We start from the raw sequence: 20,934 nt of genomic DNA on the forward strand, positions 1-20,934 counted from the left end.
GCACCAGCACAACAACACAGAGAACATTAACTGAGACTCAGAAATCATCAGAAACAAGAATGCAGACAGAAGAAACCATCTGTCTATGACTATATCTTTGTTTGTTTGTTTGCTTGTTTGTTTAACACACTTGTTTAATATGAATAAAACCAGACACAGTTTTCTAAAAAATCTTAATCATTACCAAAAAAACTGTTTATGTAAGATGATCCAGGTTTGACTTGGTGTCGACCACAGGAAACTGTGAAGGGCATTAAAAAAAACAGAGTGTATACAGTAACTGCCAAAACGACATTAAAAAAATATCGCAGCTGTCAATCTCAATAGTCATCTTCCTGCTCAGCTATACCCTCTGCTTGTTTGTTTTTTTGGGGGGGGGGGTGTCCTGGTTCTCTACACCTACAGTACATCCATCAATGTACCTGCCATCACTGACAGGATGCAGTATGCTAAGAGACTTCTCACTACATCTGGCCCGTCTTCCTCTGCTTAATTAATTCAGATGGCGTCACTGATAAAGTAACCGAGTCTGCAGCATCACTTTCTTTATCTGTACCAACTGCTCCACTCCTTGTCTCCATATCTTAAGGAATTTAATCACAGTTTACGATAGAATGTGAATTTAAATGATGCTTTGAAATCTGATATGGTTAATGTAATAAGGTTTAATCCTCTTTGGACAACAAACATGCACATTTGCAACATATTTTTGGGACAATCCATCTGATGGGTTGAAATATCTCAGTATGGATAAAAGGAAGCCAACTGATGGTGACCTCCAGAGATTACCAGCCTCCACGTTAGCGATGCAGAAGAAGACTGACTTTGAAAAGTTACAATGTGACATGTTTGCATTTAGTATGGGGTCATGCTTTTAATGTTAATACAACCAAAACAGTTGCATTATTGAGACTTCAGTGAAAGTGTGTAACTATTTTCTTCTTCGCTTACTCACAGGTAACACTGCAATACAGAGAATATTTGAACTAGTGATTATTGCATACAGTTACACTTAAATTGAGTCTCTGCTCCAAACAACTAGTAAAAAAAAGTTCCTTATGCTTGCAGGCATGGAAAAGACCCAGAGAAGCACGGTACATGAACCAGCAAATGGTGTGGCAAATTAAATTCTTGTGCAAACAACATCAACACAGACAACACCCACAGGGCTAATAGAAACGAACAGTTCCCACAGTTAATGTGAAGACATACGATGCACAGCCGAAAACTGAGGCAACCCTAATTCTTAGACTCACTGTGCATGTAGCTGTCACAGATTAACATGAAGGACATACATCACAGCGAAGGCAATGACAAACAGGCATCCATGCAGAAAGAGAACAAGGAGAATTAAGGGAGCCATTGTTTGTGTATAAACAGACAAGCAGAATATTTACAGCAGTGATTTGGAAATAGTTTTATCAATTAATTTATATTATTTTTTCAAATGAATTTATTTCAACTATTTGACGGGTTAGGCTCAATCACTCAACATGATCTTCACTTAGTTTTATATTTGTGAAAGACATTTTCAGATGATTATTGTAAATATTTCCCATTTTTCCTTCAATCATCACAGATTATGACCCTAAACCCAACACTAATGCTATACAGAAGACACAAAAATGCCCATTCTGACATGTTTCAAAAGCTATATGTTTGGTACTTTTTGATGTTCTCTAAAGTTAGTGTTGGGGTTACCACTGACAGCTTAAACACATTTTGCCTTTTTAAGTTTGTTGCAAACTGATTTTGCATTACTCTGTTAAATCCTTCACCGATTTCTGGTTGAAGTGTAGAAGATTTTAGCCTAAACTCTGAACCTCAGAGATGGTTTTATTAATTTCATCAGCACATATAAACTACTAGGTACAAATCTTTATAGGTTATGAGATCCTAATAACTAATTTTGAGATCTGTGTTTATATCACAAACTAACACAAAGAAAACTACCTGTCCTTTTAGCAGTACAGCTGAATCAATGTGTCCTCTGCTGCCTGCAGTAAATAATGCAGAGGGTAGTTAGGATTATCCATGATGGATTACAGTTTGTTCAGTGACCTTTCTTCCACAGCTGTAAAAATGTCCAATTTTCAGCCAGTCACAGAAACAACCTTCCAAATACGCTTATTCAGCCTGGTGGTGTTAATCGCTCTGATGTCTGTGTAGGTTCTCAGTCATCCAGGAAAAAAGAAGGCAACTGGACTTCTTTAAGTTTGTGAATACATTTCACTTGGCATCCAAGAGGCTTCTCCAGAGTCCCAGGTATTAGACACCTGGAACTACTCACCAACTAAAAGAAGTCTGGTCGCTTTCTTTTTTCAGATTTCAAGCTGCTAGCTAAAATGCTGCTCTCCCTGCAGACCACAGCTAAGTGCACTACTTCATTTTGCTGCACACATTGAAGGATCAGCTTCCTTAGAAAACAGAGCTCTTGCTCTTGCACTTTTATGCTACAGCCTACTGTTGAAATGGACAGCCAGGTACACGTACCCCTCCACCACATAAACATCCCATCCTAGGACAGACACAGACTGTAGCTGTCCTTTTCCTTCTGAAGTTGATCACCATTTCTCTGGTCTTATTCAGGTTCAGAAGCAGATTCCTCTCACACCACTCCACAAATCCACTAGTGTTTTGTACTCCTCCTGCCCATTCAACCACTGTAAAATCAGATTATTTCTATATGTGGCATGGTGAGCAGGAATGGAGGAATGGAGACAGCACAACCCCCTGTGCAGCTCTGCGCAGTCTGACATGCTGCAGCTTGTTTGTCGGGTAGTCAATAATCAATTTTTGCAGCATGTCATAAAGATGACACAACAGTAGGACAGTGGGAGCACTGTTTGTTCACAATAGGAGGGCCCTGGGTTCAAATTCACCAGCCAGCTGTGTGGACTTGTGCCTGCATGGGTTCTGCAGCCTCGTCTCACAGTCCAAAGACAGGCATGCTGGGTTAAATATCCCTAGATGTGAATGTGAATGTGAATGGGCATCTATGTCTCTGTGTTTGCCCTGCAACAGTGGTGAGCTGTTCAGGGTGTACCTCACATTTTGCCCAGTTTGATTACCCAGTGAGATTGCTATTAAACATGAAGGAGGAGGTGGGACCTCAATATCACATCTCCACCCCCACCTGCTTTACAGAATATCCTTACAAATGAGCAGTGTGCCCACTGGCTCCACTTCTGTTAAGTTTTATCCATAGATTCTATGTTATGCACCCATCATCATATGGTCCATATGGTTTAGTAACTCATCTCTGACCTTGAGTATGTAACTCATCCCATCTCTCCACCTAAAGAACAACTTACTTTGGAGCTGCTTCTGTGTAAATTGTTTATATCATAATATTATAATGTTTAACCTCATTAATGACCCTAATAGAACGACATATTACAGACAGGCACCATCAGCCTGAAGAGAAGAATGCATTTATATTCATGAATAAAAAGAAGTTAACATGTGTCACCATATTACATGCAATGAAATAAAAGTAAAAGAAACATTAGCAAATCAGAGTTCCTTCTCTTGATGTACATTTTTCATAACATTCATATGTTTTTTGTTTGTTTTTTATTTGGGCTTTGGCGCTACAGTTAGCCGGCGCTGAGCGTGAAAGCCTGTATCCTCGAGGTTTAATGAAGTATAGTACGATTTTATGTGGCAGGTAATGGAGTATTTTGCTTTACAGTCCACTGATTTGTGCTCTAAAGTTTTAAAGTTATATGGATTTTACATATGAGTAATAATGTCACACTGATGATGTAGCTAATGCTACTAGCTGGTAAAAAACACTGTGCAAGGCAGACTTAATCTCATTATTGTTGGAATGATTGAGCCATTTTCTAACTTTGCATATATATCTTGCCCTTATGTCTGATTAAAATGATGTATTTTCATAAGCAAGATAATGCAGAAGTTATATTTAAGTTTAAATGAGCAAAAATTCCATTATTTTAAATAATGGAAATCCCTATGACCCAGAAGCTTACTTTTCTCCACTCTTAGATCCTTATGGTGTCAAAAAGCCAAGAACTATTTAATATGGGCATAAGGCAGAATGCTAAAAAAGAATGAAGCTGGAAATGAGCAACAAAATCCTAGTTTAATCCATAGAGCAAAGCACTTTAAACCAGGAGAGGAGGGAAATAGAAAGATTACACCTGAAGGGAATAATAATACTCTAAATCCTAAAGTGTGAAATTTATCTTCAGCTTTTTCCTCCAAGTTATAGTCCTGTGGTTTGTGTTTGTATTATGTGAAGTTAAACTCATTTTGAAAATAAATAAATAAACTACATCAAAATAAATTATTAGAAAATGTTTAAACAACAAACCAGAAGCACTCTGAGAGCATAAACCTCCTCCAAAGTTCACTCTCTAGGTAGTATTTAATTTTAAGGAAAAATTATTAGAATTTGACCTCCTTCAAGGTCATAAATACAGAAGTCAAATGTGAGATGATATCTTAAAGATCTATGCTGTACTTTCTATATGTTGACAATACACAACACACAAAATGCTTGAACTAGAGGGACTCCAAACCTCTGATTGGTAGTGTAAATAAAACCATTAATATTTAAAACAGAACTGAGCACACAACCTAGTTTCAGACATAACCGGAGCCGTTACAACAGTTCACCGGCTCAGCAGCAATATGAAGACACAATTTATGACTGTCATCCAGAATTCAGGTCATGATTTCCCATTTTTCTCTGTCTGCTCTTTCTTGCTTCGAGGTATCAATTATGCTCTGGCACATATGATGTGGCTTCAGAGGCTTTTAAAAGAAAACTCACAGCTGCAGTTTGACCCGAGCCTCCCCGACCGGCAGCGAAGGCGTAAAGTTAAAGACAAGAGAAGAAAACGATGTTGGCAGCTTTAATGGACGGTTGTTGAAAAGTCAAACCTGATCGGTGGTTCAAATTTCTCAGCTTTCAAGCTCAAGTCTTTGAAATGTTTGTACTCATGTTACCCGCTCTCTTGTCGGCTTTGCAGCCCCGGGCTATACAGTAAAGAGAGGCTTATGATACACTCGTGATTCGATTGAGGTCGTAGATAAGGGGCCGCTCTTGTGCTCTACATATAAATCACACAATGTATAGATGACCTTGTGGTGTCTCATCTCAAATCTGGGTCATTTCCACACAACTGTCTTGACAGTCACATCTCATGACAGAATTAGTGTTCTGTTTTTCCCGAAAGGCTCATTTTCTCACTTTGGAACAAACGCTCTCATAACATTTATATTGCAGATTCGCACCTGTCTGATGGCGTGCAGCAGCTTGCCGTAGGAGTAGAGGATGACGCCGAACGGCAGAACGAGGCAGAAGGTGAACAGGCAGATGATGTAGGAGATATTGTTTGGCGTACGTGTCCTCCAGTCAACCGAGCAGGTGGTGCCGGGACCCTCAGGACCATATCTGCTCCAGCCCAGCAGCGGAGGCACGGTCCAGGCCACGGAGTAAAGCCAGGAGAAGCAGATCCCTGCCAGGGTTGGGCGGAAGTCTCTACCGTCTGCAATAGTCTGCACCATCATGGTGCAGTAGCGCTCGTAGGACAAAACAGCCAATGAGATGAGGGAAACAATACCTGAGGAGGGAGAAGTTCAGAACAAGTGGTCAGACCCAGATATCAAGCAAATATTTGGGCTTTTGGGAGTCAGTGAGCAGAGGAGAATGAAAAAGCTTTCCTCAGAACTGGAGCAACTGCGTTCTGTTTCCCTCAGAGTTAATGATTGATACATTTAGATACAAAGTCATGTCAATTTTCCGCTCGCTTTGATCATCTTAATAGCGTTTAACTTTGCATTGCTGGGGCACAAACAGAGGAGAATGAACTTCATTAGCTGGCATTTGCTTTGAAAGCTTTACAGTAACTGTGATGGCAAATGCCTGCTGGATTCATTTCAATTTGTACATCTTGGATCGCATTAAGGTTTGAGCTTTTTGTTCATCCACATGTTTACTTCAGGCATTATCATATGTCAACCGAATCAGAATGTTTTTGTCTCTTTGCTTATGTACTTTATTTCTTTCCAGTACAGGGCCTTCAGCCTGCTCCACTCTGGGTGTAGTGGGAGGATCACACATACAACGCATTCACTGTTATTTGACTTTCTACATTCATTCATATTTATGAATTCCCATGCCTCGTAATCCCAGGTTTAACCCCCAAACAAGCCTTTGAAATGGTATGAAAGGTAAAGATAGGTGGTCATGTTTAAATTAAACTGATTGTTTCTGCCTTTGTTTTCCTGTGAGAAAATCTTGTTTCAATGACTGCTGCTTGATAAAGCGGCAACCTATAATCTGTCCATTCTGCACAGCCATGTTTTGAGCAGGTGCAATCAGACATACCCCCGTTCAGTGAGTGCTTCTGTACCACTTTTAGCATTTGGCAGTCATTTGTAGCTACAAAAATACGGGTTACAAAGAATCCAAATAGCAGTATTCAACACATGCTCACATTTCTTTTGGTTAACTAGAGTTTGCATACTGTTTTTTTTCCCTCTTCTTCAGTTCAATGTTTTGATTTTGTGCTACTGGCAGTAAGTTAAAAACTACTGAAGACTGACTATTTGAACTGCAGGTAGTCATTTCCATTCAAGCTCAATCAGAAGATTAGTTTCATGATAACCAGAAAACACTAAAAAACTAAAAGGACTTTTGAAGAGCTTTTCCTTCACAGAGGAGAATGTCGTAGTTAATTGACAAACAACACTGGAAACACGCATTGCATCACAATTTAACGAAACCTCAAAAGATCTTTAAATGCTTCTTTTTTCTGACCAACGCAATAAAATCAAATCATAGTCAATATGTTCTTTGGTTAAGAAAAGAAAGCAAATTAGCCTAAACAACTGATAGATTATTTATTGACAGTTTTAATCATTGTCAACCGAGTAGCTCTAATTCATTTGGGAAACTTTCAGTTAACTGAAAATGGAGTTTATTCAACAGCAGAAGTTGTGTCGTGGACTGATACAAACCCTGAGTCGTTGTATCCTCTAGTAGTTTAAAATATCATCACAACCTGTTCACACCAAAAAATGAAAAAAAGAAACACCACTTACAGAAACACTGATTTGCAGACAGCACAGCCATGTGCTGTCTTTCCTCTGTGTTAACTGCAGATTGATGAAAGAAAATTGTTGCTGAAGTGAGTAAAATCTTAAATCAGAGCTAATCAACACATACAGGCGAAATTACTGGTCCAGAGGCACTTTACCTCCATTATGCTGAGTCTGCTTGGGAAAGAGACTTTGATTACAGGCAATCAGAGTGCCTTAATGCATAATGAAGCCTTCTGATTGGCTGAAACCATGCCATGTTGGCGTGGACAGCACACCGGGGCTGGGCGCATGATGTGTTGAGAGGAATAGCAAAGGGTGAGTGTCTTGAAAATAATGGAAATGATTTGGTGCTGGCATGTCTTGTGAAAGGTGTGTGTGTGTGTGTGTGTGTGTGTGTGTGTGTGTGTGTGTGTGTGTGTGTGTGTGTGTGTGTGTGTGTGTGTGTGTGCGTGCGTGTGTTTTCAGGTGGCTGAAGAGGGAGTAAGAGCTCTCACTTTTCATTACTGGCTAGATAAAGCATGGACACTTCAGATGTGTAGTTTTCCAGGTCAGACAGAAACTTCATTACACTCTATACTAAGACAAAAACAAAAAAATATCAGTTTAAAGTTCTTGATAAAAGCCAAGACACTAAAAAAAAAAAATGGAAACAAATATTTTAATTGCCATATATTTAAAGTCGCCACTAGGGGTCTCCAAAGTCAGTTCTTTGGCCAGGTTGGCTTTGCATTTCTTTAATCTTTTTACCCTAAAAATGCATGCCTGAATTGTATTTTTTCAGAGTGCAGCAGTAGTGTTTTATAAAAATGATCTAAACAGCTTGTGTGAGTTTAGTTCACTGTGTACCAAGTTCAGGGAAGCAATCTGCTGATACATTGCAAAGAATGGTTAACGTTACACTTTGTCAGTCTGCCCCAGGGCAGCTGTGGCTACAACTGTAGTTTGCCTCCACCAGTGTGTGAATGTGAGAGTGAATGAATAGTGGAATTGTAAAGCGCTTTGAGGGCCCCGAAAAGTGCTATATAAATGCAATCCATTATTATTAATATTATTATTTGTGGATTTTGTGCTCACTCCTCATTTTAAAAGGATCACCTCCAACAGTGTGCAGCTACTGATTGTGAACACAGCTGCAGCTGCTTCACCCAGCAGCTGATGTGGTGGCATCCACGGACACATCCAGCTGTTACTGTCTGAACCTGTGTGCTTCATTATGTTGCCGACATACAGTAGCTTCAACACAATAAACCATCTCTGCATACATACAGAGTCAGACTCATTAAAAAAAATAATCAGAGCAAGAATCATAACTAATAAATCTTAGTCATGGTTAAAGTCATAGTGACAGCCGTATCATCACAGCAGCAGTCTGTCTCTGTTTAGAGAGAACGCTTCCCCCAATCCACGCATCCATTTTCCACCAGACAAAGTCTCAGAAGACTTTTCCCACTCTGTCCCCACAATTTCCAATCCAGCCAAGAGACAAACCCTGGCTCAGATTGGTGAGGTGAGTAGGGGGGGGGGATAGTGTTTGTTGGCACTCTGAATGGCTCAGGGGAAGAAGCTGTTTGTGAGATAATAATTTTGTATTGCTGATTACGTTTAACCATTAGTGTCAACATTAACCTGCACTAAAGGAGCCATAGAGATAAAGATTATTTTTGAATAACAATAAAATTGGACAAGGAAAAATAATAATAATTTTTTTCTTTACCTCCCTCTGTGGTTTTTTTTCTTAATGAAAAAGACTTCCATCCATCAGTTTTCTTAACTGCTTATCCAGTTCACAGTCGCAGGGAGAAAAGGCTTACATCCTTTAATACAACACCCCCCAAAGGACAAAGTACAAACAAGGCTGATAGCAAAACATTTAAGAGTGAAATTCTGCAGTCGGTAAACTCAACATCCACAAATTTAAAAACAACAACAACAACAACCAGAAAAACCCAGCATCTCATTAGACATAAGGTTGACTCCTGAGCCAGGCCTATTCTGATCTCTTTGAGTTCTTAGGTAATTTACAATTGACTCCAGTGTCCAACATCTGATTAAAAAATGTAATTAAATGAAATTAATAAATGAAGCTTGTAATATTCTTAAATGTACAGTTATGTGAACTCTAGCCCATATTTTCTTTCTGTATGACTTTTTTCACATTTCTCTTAAGGTCCCACCACAGCATTTCACTATGATTGAGTAGTAGACTTTGACTGTTTCATTGCAACACCTTCTTTTCTTTTTAAGTCATTCTGTTGTAGATTTGTTGCTGTGCTCAGGATCATTGTTCTGATGCATGGGCCAGGCTTTAGCTGTCAGGCAGATGGCCTCGCATTTGATTCTAGAACACTTTGGCATACAGAGGACTTAATGGTCAACTCAGTGACTGCAAATTGCCCAGGTTCTATGGCTGCAAAGCGACCCCAACATCCCTCCACCACCATGCACTTTGACAGTTGGTATGTGATATTTGTGCTGACATGCTGAGTTTGGCTTACTCCAAAAGTGAGGCTGTACATGATGGACAAGCATCTCCACTTTGGTCTTGTCTTTCCAAAGGAGATACTTCCAGAAATCTTTGTTTGGATGCAACTTTGAAAACCTAAGCTGTGCTTTCAACCTCTTCTAAGAGAGAAGAGGCTTTCTGCTGGCAACACTGTCCCACGTGTAATTGCAAAAGAACCACTGACATCTATCCATCCAAAAGGGTCACCTGTTAAATCTAATACTTGCACCACACTCATCTTGTTGGTTACTTCCCTCCCCCCCCCCACCCCTAAAACACTTCTAAATACTCTCTGTAGTGTGATTTCTTTCATATTTTATATAATTATTCAATCTATTTGCACAGTAAAAGTACAGCATTGATCTTACTGTTGTTTTAGGAAGCAATATAAAAGCTCATGAAAAAGGACAAGAAAACCAAATGAGTACTGTGGAAAAAAATGAATTGCATAATCTCTGGTAAACAATACACAATGATATAGTGGATTCTCTTCATATGAATGGTCTGCCACCTCAGCAACTGGGAAACTTCTAAAGGCAACAAATCTTCCATTCATTTCCTATATTGACTGCACAGTCTGCACTCGGAGCCTGGTTAGAATATCAGCCCCTAAAAGTTGGCTTTGATTCAAACTTGGCCCACTTTGATTCTGCAACATGCATTTTAATGGGATTTTCACCTGAGGCCCGATTCTTCCCCATCCAACTCCATACTAGTGTGGAATAGATTTATGGTAAAATGAATGACCCCACATTCCAAGCCTGCAGTCAGCACAGGAGCTAATCAAATTCAAATTCAAATTCAAATTTTATTTGTCACGTACACAGTCATACACAGTACGATATGTAGTGAAATGCTTGGACAACTGCTCGTGACCTAAAGAAAACAAAAAGGAAAAGGCTATGAATAAGATAGGAAATAAATATGAAAAATTAAAAAGGGTAAATTTAACTAGGAAGGAATAAAATATAAATTAAGGTTAAAAATGAAATAACTGTACAACACAAATTAGAATGAAGGGTAAATTTAACTGGGAAGAATAAGATAAATATATAAATTAAAGTTGAAAATAAAATAACTGTACAACAAAATACACAATACACAATATAGAACTATATAAGAATGTATGAAGAAATCTAAATATAAATAAATATATACACAATAACAGCAGCTGTACAAGTATTAACCGGAAATGAAGAATATAGTGACCAGTGTTGTGCAAAAACAAAGTCCAGAAAGTCCAGTGTGTGTGTAAGAACTGTATGTGTGGGTCAGTACTGTGTGGTGGTGTGATTGAGAGACCGTATCGCCTGCGGGAAGAAGCTCCTCCTCAGTCTCTCTGTGTTGGTCTTCAGGGAGCGGAATCGCTTTCCTGACCTCAACAGAGAGAACAGTCCGTTGTTGGGATGGCTGAGGTCCTTCACGATCTTCCTGGCCTTGGTCCAGCACCGCCTGCTGTAGATTGAGTGCAGGTCAGGGAGCTTGGAGCGGATGGTGCGCTCAGCTGACCGCACAACCCTCTGTAGAGCTCGTCTGTCCTGCATGGTGCTGTTCCCGAACCAGGTTAAGATGTTTCCCGCCAGGATGCTCTCTATGGTGCACGAGTAAAAGTTCCTGAGCACCTTGGAGGGCAGTTGGAAGTCTCTCAAGCGTCTGAGGTGGTAGAGACGCTGTCGGGCCTTTTTCACCACGGTGTTGATGTGACAGGACCATGACAGGTCCTGCGTGATGTGAACTCCGAGGTATTTGAAGCTGTCCACTCTCTCCACTGGGCACTCGTTGATGACAGGGGTCTGGTAGTTCCTCTCCTGCTTAGTGCTGAAGTCCACTATCAGCTCCTAATCATGTTTCATTGTCTTTTTTCTTCTCATTCTTTTCCTTTGTCTCACTCTCTCTTTCTCCTTCTTCATCTCACTCCTGCTGTCTCTTTCCATCCATCTTCCTCGTACACTCCAGCTGACATAATTTTTTTTCTTCATTTCTCTGCATTACCCATCACTGCCACCTCAGCACAACATGCAGCACTATGTTTACTGTATGCAATTCCTTCAGTATTATGTAAATACCTAACCTGGTTTCTCTGATCAGGTTAGGAGTTTCTATGAGTCTGATTTCTGCCACCACATTTCTGAGAGCAAATGTCATGTCATCTGTAAACTTTAAACAGGGGACGTATTGTAAAATTGTAATATAAGCACTATTAGATTAAAAGAATAGGGAAAAGAAAAAAAGAGAAAAGTTTCCACAGATATAACAAATCCATTAGACCACTAAATGTTTTACCTCTGAAGTGGAGACTTTTCTATATGTGAGAGTAATCCAAAAACTCGGGCGTCAAACTCAGTTTCAGACTGTTTTTTCTACTCTTGGCTCTGTGATGATATTAAGAGTGGATTTAGCTGGAAATGATTGTAACAGGTCCACTAAGTATGACTCAAGCTGACAACTACAATATTAATTGCTAATTTCTACCATGTATGACTCCTGTAAGTTCAGCTTTTGTGGGTCGGGCTTATTCCAGTGCATTTGTGAAATCTTTGGTGTGCCGTTGCCTTGAGCACCTCCAGGTGGTCCTGAGCAGTTTTTGTGTTGTTGTAGTTAGTCCCACTGAACAGTTGGGGGCAGCCACTGCTGTCTACAGCCCAACTGATTCATCCGCAGATTGATTTAGCTGATATTAGCTATTTGGCATCAGCATTTATAAACGCTAATAAGAGAAAATTGAAAAAGTAAATTACAGAAACACCCTTCAACCACATTATGACTGTTGATGTTGCATCATTTGTCCACCAGAGGGCACTCTCTGTTGCATACACAAATAGCTTTCCCTCAAATTTGTGTATGTTTTGTGTCAAAGACAAAAAATTGAACATATATCTAAATATCTGATTTTGAAATCACCAAATATCTGTATCTGTCTTAAAGACTGTATAACATTGAGGCTCTCTCAATGAGTGATAAGTGGCAAAGTCACATCCATATGAATTCTAGAACCACAGGAGTTGTTATAACAAAGTGATCAATGTCATTCACTTCATCTGTCAAATATGTTTAATCTGCAACAGAAAAAATGTTCAGTGCCAAAGTTGACACAGACCGGTGGGATATAAGTGACATTAGCACTACTTCCACATTTCTTTCAGAAAATGATTCATTCCCCCAACACAGTTAATCTGATCTGAGTATAATTTCTTGAATAGCATGCACACGTTTGTGCATTAAAGCAGGTTCACAAGAGCACAAACATCCAATAAACTTACAATTAAAGTCATAGAAAGTCTTTCCCATGTCTGTTACCCAATTATACACTTCCACTAGCTTGCCCATTAATCGGTGTTGGCTTGTTCACAGAGAAACAAAACAACAACAAAAGACAGAGAAAAAGAGGAAATGGTTGTCAGTGACTTCACGAGAATGACCTTATTCCAGCAAAAGTGACCTGATGAGGCTTGATGACAAGCCTGCTAACCATCACCGCTGTAGCTCTGCTGTGCGTGCATCAGAGCAGACAATGTCTCATTAGCGAATTAAAAAACAGACAGAATTTCACCTCAGCTCACCCAGACAGGGGATGAAATTAGGTCTCAGCTCTGTTTTCGCATCAGTCTCGAAAAAACTGAGTAGCTTATTTCTAGACCTACAAATTATGCTGTATCCAGTTTAATACATATTTCTAGTAACACTCGGATAAATAAAGGTAGTTCTTATTTATTTCTTCAATTCAGTTATTTAGTTTTTTTTAGTTGGAGCTGCTTCTAATGCAGGCTGGTAAGATTTGTAGCAATTGAGTGCACAACAGAACTCTGCCATCACTTTGTGCCACTGCATTTCAACAGTATGAAGCTTCTTACATGCAAACAAATTGCTGAAATTTGTTAAGCTGTTGCAAATATTTAATCCACTGAATACAAATAGATTTTCACCAGCAGAAACTCATTGAAAAGATTGATATGTAGTTGAAAAGTGAAAGGGAATGTATGGGCTCAAATTGTGTTCATAAATATTTTGTACTTGTAAATCAGGATTTGTATGTGTAAAAAGAATTTGTGTGTGTGTAAAAAAGATTTGTGTGTGGACTTAGCCAAAAAATACGTGTGAAACTCTGTAAGTTACAAGTACGAATTTTGACCCTACTTTTCTTCCTTTGATCCGATTGACCAATGTCATGTCAATCACAAATTTAACTATCCAATCAGAGAACAGATGGGTTTGGCTATTGGAGGGGTGCTTTATGGAGCTTCAAGTCCACATACAAATCTTTTTTACGCACACACAAATTATTTTTACACATACAAATCCTGATTTACAAGTACAAAATATTTATGACCACAATTTGAGCCTATAGGAATGCTCTGATCTTTGCAAACTCCTCAAAAAACAGAAAGTTGGAACCCACTACTGCAACACCATGACATCACAGCATGCAGACAATAAGCTCTGATCTATCAGTTGCAGGTATAAATAAATTCACAGTACATATGGAGCTATGAGTCTGTGTACCCAAGTAGGTGCTCTGTAAATGTGATTACTATCAAATCATAACCAAATCAAATGTCATGTTAAAACATCCACTAATCTTTTTTTTTTAGATTATAATAACAAATTTATGTATATAGATTTTTTTTAAACATTATTACTTTATATTTGGGATAAAACCACACATTAAAGATAAGTATACATGTCCACACAGTCAAACATACAATCCTACATTCATTCTTGCATGCACACTTTCACACATACAAGAACAAGAGCTAAAAGTAAAGAGCAGAACGATTAAGAAAATGAGTCAAAATGAGTTTTCAGCAGATGTTTAAAACTAAATTAAGCCAGCCTGTTCCAAAGTGTAGGAGCTCCGACTTCAAAAGCGTGGTCACCTCTTAAAATAAAAGCATGAAACAGATGATCAGATAATTGGAGAGGCCAAATGTTGGAATAAAATCTCAGCAGGCTTGGTATACATGCCTGCCGTGTAGGTCTTTACATGTTATTAATGAAACTTTAAAATTCTGAATTTCCCAGGCTTGTTAGGAGCCTAGCTGCTGAGTTTGGGCCTGTTTGACACAGGCTAGTTGATCATTGAGGTTTGTTTTTTGTGATGTTTCTTAAATGAAGGCAACAAGACTGGATTAGATATGAGATTCAAAATGCAAATACTGATGAAACATGATACCAAGGCTCTTAGCAGATGATATGATATTCCTGGAGTGGGAGCCGGTGTAATGACTGACCTCCTTAGAAAAATTGTCAGTGTCAAACACAAGTACCTCAGTTTTGCCAGAAATAAAGTCTTTCCAAACATCTGAAAAGATTACTTTTCTGTGAAATGCAGGCAGTGTGGTTTGTTGGGTTATATCTAACTATTTATTCTAAAGAGACAACACAATTCAAGTTGAAGCTCCTCCTCGAGTTCCCTTTTATTCCACCAGAAAACAGTCTAGCTTGAGCTCTGACTCCTCTTCGAGATGAAAGAAACAAATCCCACAGCATTTTATAAACAAATACCACAAGCCTCACTCAGTATGATGTGAAGTTACCGTCTGTCCTGCTGCACATTTCCTTGTTTTTCCACTTGTCTGATCAATTCAAACCAAAAAGTCATCAATCACTCCCGACTCAATTCTTTGATGTCAGGGTGCCCATCTCTGAAACATCTCTGAAGCATCTCACTCAAGGGTTTTTTTGTGTGTGTAATTTTTCAGACAACCCTTTGATCCCATTACGTACAGTTTTGATCCTCTTGGTTATTGCTTGTTTACTCCACAGTTGTTCCTGAACGTGCACCAGTGGAAAAAATTATAGTCCAAACTTAAGTGCTCAGTTTTCTGGTTATAGATATATAACCAGAAAACTGGTTATATATCTATAACCTATATAGGTTACCTGCTCTGATTACCTATATAGGTATAGGTTATAGATTATAGAAGACGATGCTTGTAGCATCCAGGGCTTTATTGAGCAGCTGCTGACCAGGCCAGTAACTGTGAAGCTGAGCTGGGTCAGTGGGGAAAAGATGAGAAAACACAGGCCAGATTGAAAGTGGTTTGAGGGGGGAGAAACTATGCTGCAGTTCAGGACTCCAAAGAGAAAACGGCAGATTTAAGAGTGACAGACTCCATAAAAAAGTAATTTAATTTAAGAGATTTGACAACTGACTTCACTAAACCGTCCTGACTCCAAAGAGAAAACAATACCACCGTAGAGCACTTTATATCACACTAGACTACTCATAAAATGGCTGAGTCAAGTGCAATATTACTGCACCTTCCTCCAAGTGCAGACTCAGAAGGTAAAACAATATATTTAGAGGCGACAGCAACACCCTGCTGCACCTTACACTGTTTGAATTCCAAACTTCTAAGTGAGAAGAGATTTAAGAGCAACAACATCTCAGTGCACCTCCCTGAAAGTCCAGGCTCCACCATGAAAACAGCTAAATAAAGAGCAACAGCAGCGTACTTAACTTTACAGTAAGTTCAGACTCCACAGATGAAATGGCAACAGCTTACTACATCTATGGTCAAGTCAAGGTGTAAAGAGAAAACTGCCAAAATCTTCCCAAACTTCACTCCAAACTCCACAGACAAATTACATAAATTAAGGGGAACAGCACATTCTTGCAAATTCAGACTTCACAAATGAAACATCACATTTAATAGCACTCAAACTTTGCTGTCAAGACTCCTTAGAGAAAACAACAATAGTGACATTTTTGTTCTCTCTATTTACAGGTGAAGACAGGTCTGTATTCAAGTCTATGGGCAGGCTGATTGTTCACTTAAAACTTGAAAGTCCCTTTAGTGCAAAAGAAGAACATCTGCATTCAGGGGAGAGAAAAAAGTCTGGCACAGCAGGATCACCTCCCAATCATCCTGGTGTTCTTCCCTGGTTTTCATCGCTCCAGTGGGTAGAAAATCAGGATTCTTTGGTTTGTGAACATGGGGCTGACATCAATCAATCAATCCCAGACAGTAATTACAGTGATTGCCCCGAAACCGAAAGGTCACTGGTTTGATCCCAGCTCTGTCAACAGTCCTGTGCGCACAAATCTGAGACAAGACCTCTGAGGATCCAGATAAGAGCCTTACAAGAGCAGATTTATTACGTAATGCGATCAGAAATGCTTTTTCCATATTTTATGTTTATTTTAGCGTTCATCTTTTCAACGCCAATCATCTTCTCCCTGCAAAAAAATAAAAATAAAAAATCTAGCTACAGAGTTCTCTTCACCAGATCGCATTATTTATGTCCCTGTAAGGGAAGTTTGGAAGCACACCACCATCAGATGATGCCTTCATAACAAAACTCGAATTTCCTTTAATTAATATTAATCGTTTTATGAAATTACCTGGAAAATTAAGCTGTTAATCATGCCGAATTTCTGTTGCCCATTGCTGCAGTCGAGGAATGCATTGCAAGCTGCCATTTAATTTTGCCTGTGAAACAGCTTTGGATAAAAATGATGATGACATGAGATTTTCACACAGGCTAAATTTGTTGGGAAAAGACGAAAATTGTATGAAATTATACACAGACCCGATCTGACAGGCAACAGAATACGATGCAATAAGTATTTCGATTTTTGTTGGGGGGAAATAAAAGGAAAGCGAAGATTAGACATTAAAAGAAATTAAAAGGAATACTTCTGTTGTTTTGGCCATTCATTCTCCAATGAAACGTATTAATTAAAAATAATTATAAAAATAATAAATTATTAATAATGATAATAATAAATATTCTTACCCAAACATGAGTTAACGAACCCATACCAAACGCACCCAGCGCGTCCGATCAACCACCGCCCCTGGGTGCTGGCTGCGAAGCTGAACGGAGTCCCCAGCACACTAACCAGCAGGTCGCTCGCCGAGATGCTCACCAGCATGAGATTCATGGGCGTGCGCAGAGCCCGGTACCGGCAGAACAGCGTGAGCACCAGGAAGTTATTGAGAAACCCGAAAGTGCCGATGAAGCCCAGGCACACCGCCACCACAAGGTGCCCAGTCGGGCTCAGGGACGGAGGGGGCAGGGAACCGGATACCTCCTCGTACGCGTCCGTCGCCTCCGTGCTGCGGGCTTCTCCCTCGGGACAGTGCGCGCAGCTCAGGCTCAAGTTGGAAATGATCATACCGGGATGAGCCGCGAAGTTTGCACCAGTCGGAAGTTTGTACCTCGGGAGGGAACCATCCGGTCTCGGTGTTTTTCACTCATCTGGAGAGGCGAAGGCATACGGATGTCTCCACAGTCTGCGCGCATGAAGCACGTTTAACGAGGCAAGGGGTAATTTCTGTAAGTAATCTACTTTCTAGTCTGAGAGAGACACTTTGCGAATGAATGAGGAGAAGAGATGCTCTGTCCCGTTAGACCCGCCCCTCCACCGTGCGCTCCGGAGAGGTGCGCTCCTTTTCAGGCGCGGCCACTTAAGTGCGCCTGAGCTTTTATCACCCACAGCGCCCTTTAACGGGCTGGGAGACAAACACCTCAAACAAGAAGCGGTGGGTGGTGTTTGTATGTGTGGATGTGTAGTGGATGTGTGTAACAGGCTCGAGCCACGGTCACACCTGCACCATCAATCAAAGCGTTACACAACAACATGTAGGGAAACAAACTTAAAAGCTGCGTGACGGGTGAAGGCATTCAGATTTGTCCTGATTTTTCTAAAATATACGTGTAATTAAAAGGAATCACTCAGTTCTCATGTCAGGATTGAAACAGAAATTCCATAAGCTGTCTGACAAGAGATCAGTATGTTACAGCCTGAAGGGGGAAGGGCTCCATCCTCTTTTGAGCTCTCTGATCTGCTGGCTGATCACAGACTGATAACCACAGAAGTGTGTTTGTATATTTATAATTTACATAGGGACCTATTGGTCACAGCTTGATTTCACGGTCCAAAAGCTATGCTATGCTTTTGATAGCTAACTATCAAAAGCATTTTGATAGCACACTATCAAAAGCATGGGAATCAATGATACTGTCTCCAGCTCGCAGCCTTCCTTTCTGTCAGTCAAGGGTTTCCTGTTGCTCTTGCTGTGCTTATTCTTAGATGCTGCGTCTGCTGTCTTTCCCTCTCCACTTTTGACAAACACACAAAGAGACATGGCATCATTTCAAAGGGAGTTCTTAGTAAGAGCGAACAGGAAAATGTGGCATATATGACTATTAGCAACTCGTAGTTAGAAAAATACACTAACAAGCACTTTGTTGCTATACTAATACTGGGTAGAGCCTCCCTCTGCTCTCAGTCGGTCTCTGCGTCTTTGTGGATTCCCCAAAGATTTTGGGAATAAATCTTTGAGGTTCTGCTCCATGTTGACATGATTCCGTCATATACTTTCTGCAGATTTTTCAGATGTCAATCTCCCATTCGTGCGCATCTCAAAGCTGTCTGCCAGATCCAGATCTGGATTGAAGGGAGGCTGCTGAAGTCTGAGGAACTTTCGGGGTTTTTTTTAGATATTCATCATCCTGCAGGAAGTAGCCATTAAAAGGTGGTAAGTGAGTTACTCAGGGGCTCAAAGTGTGCCAAGAAAGCTGAATTCACTGTTCTGGTCTAATTTATGTTTTTTCCTTTGGCTTTTACTTATTTTGCTTTTGTGGTTTGGTTTTTCCGCCCATTTTCCTGTGACTTATACTTTTCTCTGTGGCACCCCCTGTTTGTCTTTGAGTTTCTTTCAGTCTACCTCATCCTCATTAGTTTTATCTGTGTTCAAATATCTGTGCATTTATCATCCCCCTCTTCTGCTTGTTTTTTTTCTTTCTTGGTCTTGTGTTTTATTAGTTCCCCCCTTCTGAGGTTTGTGTTTTCCAAGACTTTTTATGTAAGTTCAGTGAGCTTTGTATTAACCCATAAGAACACAGACCCATTTCTCCTCAAAGGTTGTGAGTGAAATGTAGACATGCCAATAGGGTCTGAAAATGGCTACCTGCCACAATGGGACAGCTTGTTTCATTTTCCCAGTACGGATGGTTTCTTGGCATTTGGCACAGACCCATGCACAGACAGAGGCCAGTCAACATGTTGCTGTGACTTTCAGAGATTTGTACACTGTACAAACGTGTCTGCTTCTTCAGTAACACAAAGATGTCTGCTGTTTTGACCTTTGTGAACACTTCAGGGGAGTATGGACATCATCTGTGTGAAACTCAATTCTTTGAATTTAAGCACTCAGGGGTCTCAGAAGATGAATTTCTCCGAGAAAATAGTTTTCTGTATATTTTTTTCTTGGAATCTTAAGTTTTGCTGCCCAGGATACTTCATCACAATCGATAAACACTATCCGTCAATTATTTCCCGCCTATCAAATTCAAGGTAGCAGGGTGGACTTGAGCAGGTCGCCAAACTATCGCAAGACTAACACAACAGTTCACACTCACCAATTTAAAATAGCTAACTAATCTAACTCGACACGCCTTTGGAACTTAAGTCAGGAGTTCGACTGTATCCAGTAAGGCTAGACCCCCCATGCTAACTTTAGATATGAGGGAGAGAGAGAAAACTGAAGCCGTATAGACTCAGATGGATTAATATGGTCCGTGTTAGGTGTTGAGGAACCAGGACACAGTGATGAGAAGTGGGCTCCTGGCACAAGTGGGCAAGAGATGAGAACAGGGCGCTGTTGGAATGCTACTATGCAAGTATCCCCAGCAGAAGGAGTTACATGGATAGGATACGGAGAAGGAGTACGGAAAAGGAATACGGGAAGCTCGAGGAGTACCAAGGGCTCAGAGAAGAGCTCCCTTTAAGGCTGGGAAATATCGTGATAATAATTACCGACTAGTCTAGAAACTCATCATATCTCAAAAAGAAACCTTTTTTTTTAATGAACCTTTTTGTTTAACTGACTCTGAGTTCCTGATCAGAGTTTGTCATTTGTGTACATGATCTCTGACATGAATCCATGTCCAGCAGCTTTGTGAGGATGGAACAACAGCCAATGAAGGAATCAAGATCTACACATGTATTCTGTCTGTGTGTGTGTGTGTGTGTGTGGTTTGATTGTTGCTTTGGGTTCATAGTTGATCACCTGTGCACACTGAGACACAGCAATCTGTTTCTTTTGACCTCTGCGTGTTTGTACCTCTGATTCTAATAAGGTGAGTCCGAGGAGAGATTGGATTTGGCTGTATGCTACCAACCCAGTCAGAGGTTAGAAAAGGGTGCTTGTACTTTCTGTGCTGCTTTTTCCATTTGGAAAACAATTTTTTTACTTTTGACTGGGTGGGCAAGACGACAGGTCGTTTGGCTGAGCCCACCCCTACCTGTAATTAGATACCAGAAAAGGATGTTTGATACTGGTATATTGGCATCACGTACCCCAGAATGACGAGAGTGGCATAAATAGACCAGAATAGGGGCG

At 40.1% G+C, this 20,934-nt stretch overlaps 1 protein-coding gene across 1 annotated transcript in view; it reads right to left on the bottom strand.

The window, feature by feature from the left end:
* tmtopsb (teleost multiple tissue opsin b) overlaps positions 1-18,051 on the bottom strand; it is a 46,241-nt gene extending 28,190 nt beyond the window's left edge. Inside the window, exons 1-2 of the mRNA XM_040044338.1 lie at positions 17,321-18,051; positions 5,266-5,594 (exon numbers count right to left, since the gene is read on the bottom strand). Coding sequence (XP_039900272.1) covers positions 5,266-5,594; positions 17,321-17,702 — 711 coding nt within the window. The 5' untranslated portion in view covers positions 17,703-18,051. The remainder of the gene's footprint in view (positions 1-5,265; positions 5,595-17,320) is intronic.
* Positions 18,052-20,934: the final 2,883 nt, after the last annotated feature.

This window comes from Simochromis diagramma, unplaced genomic scaffold (assembly GCF_900408965.1).
Source record: "Simochromis diagramma unplaced genomic scaffold, fSimDia1.1 OVJJ01000602.1, whole genome shotgun sequence".
NCBI lineage: Eukaryota > Metazoa > Chordata > Actinopteri > Cichliformes > Cichlidae > Simochromis > Simochromis diagramma.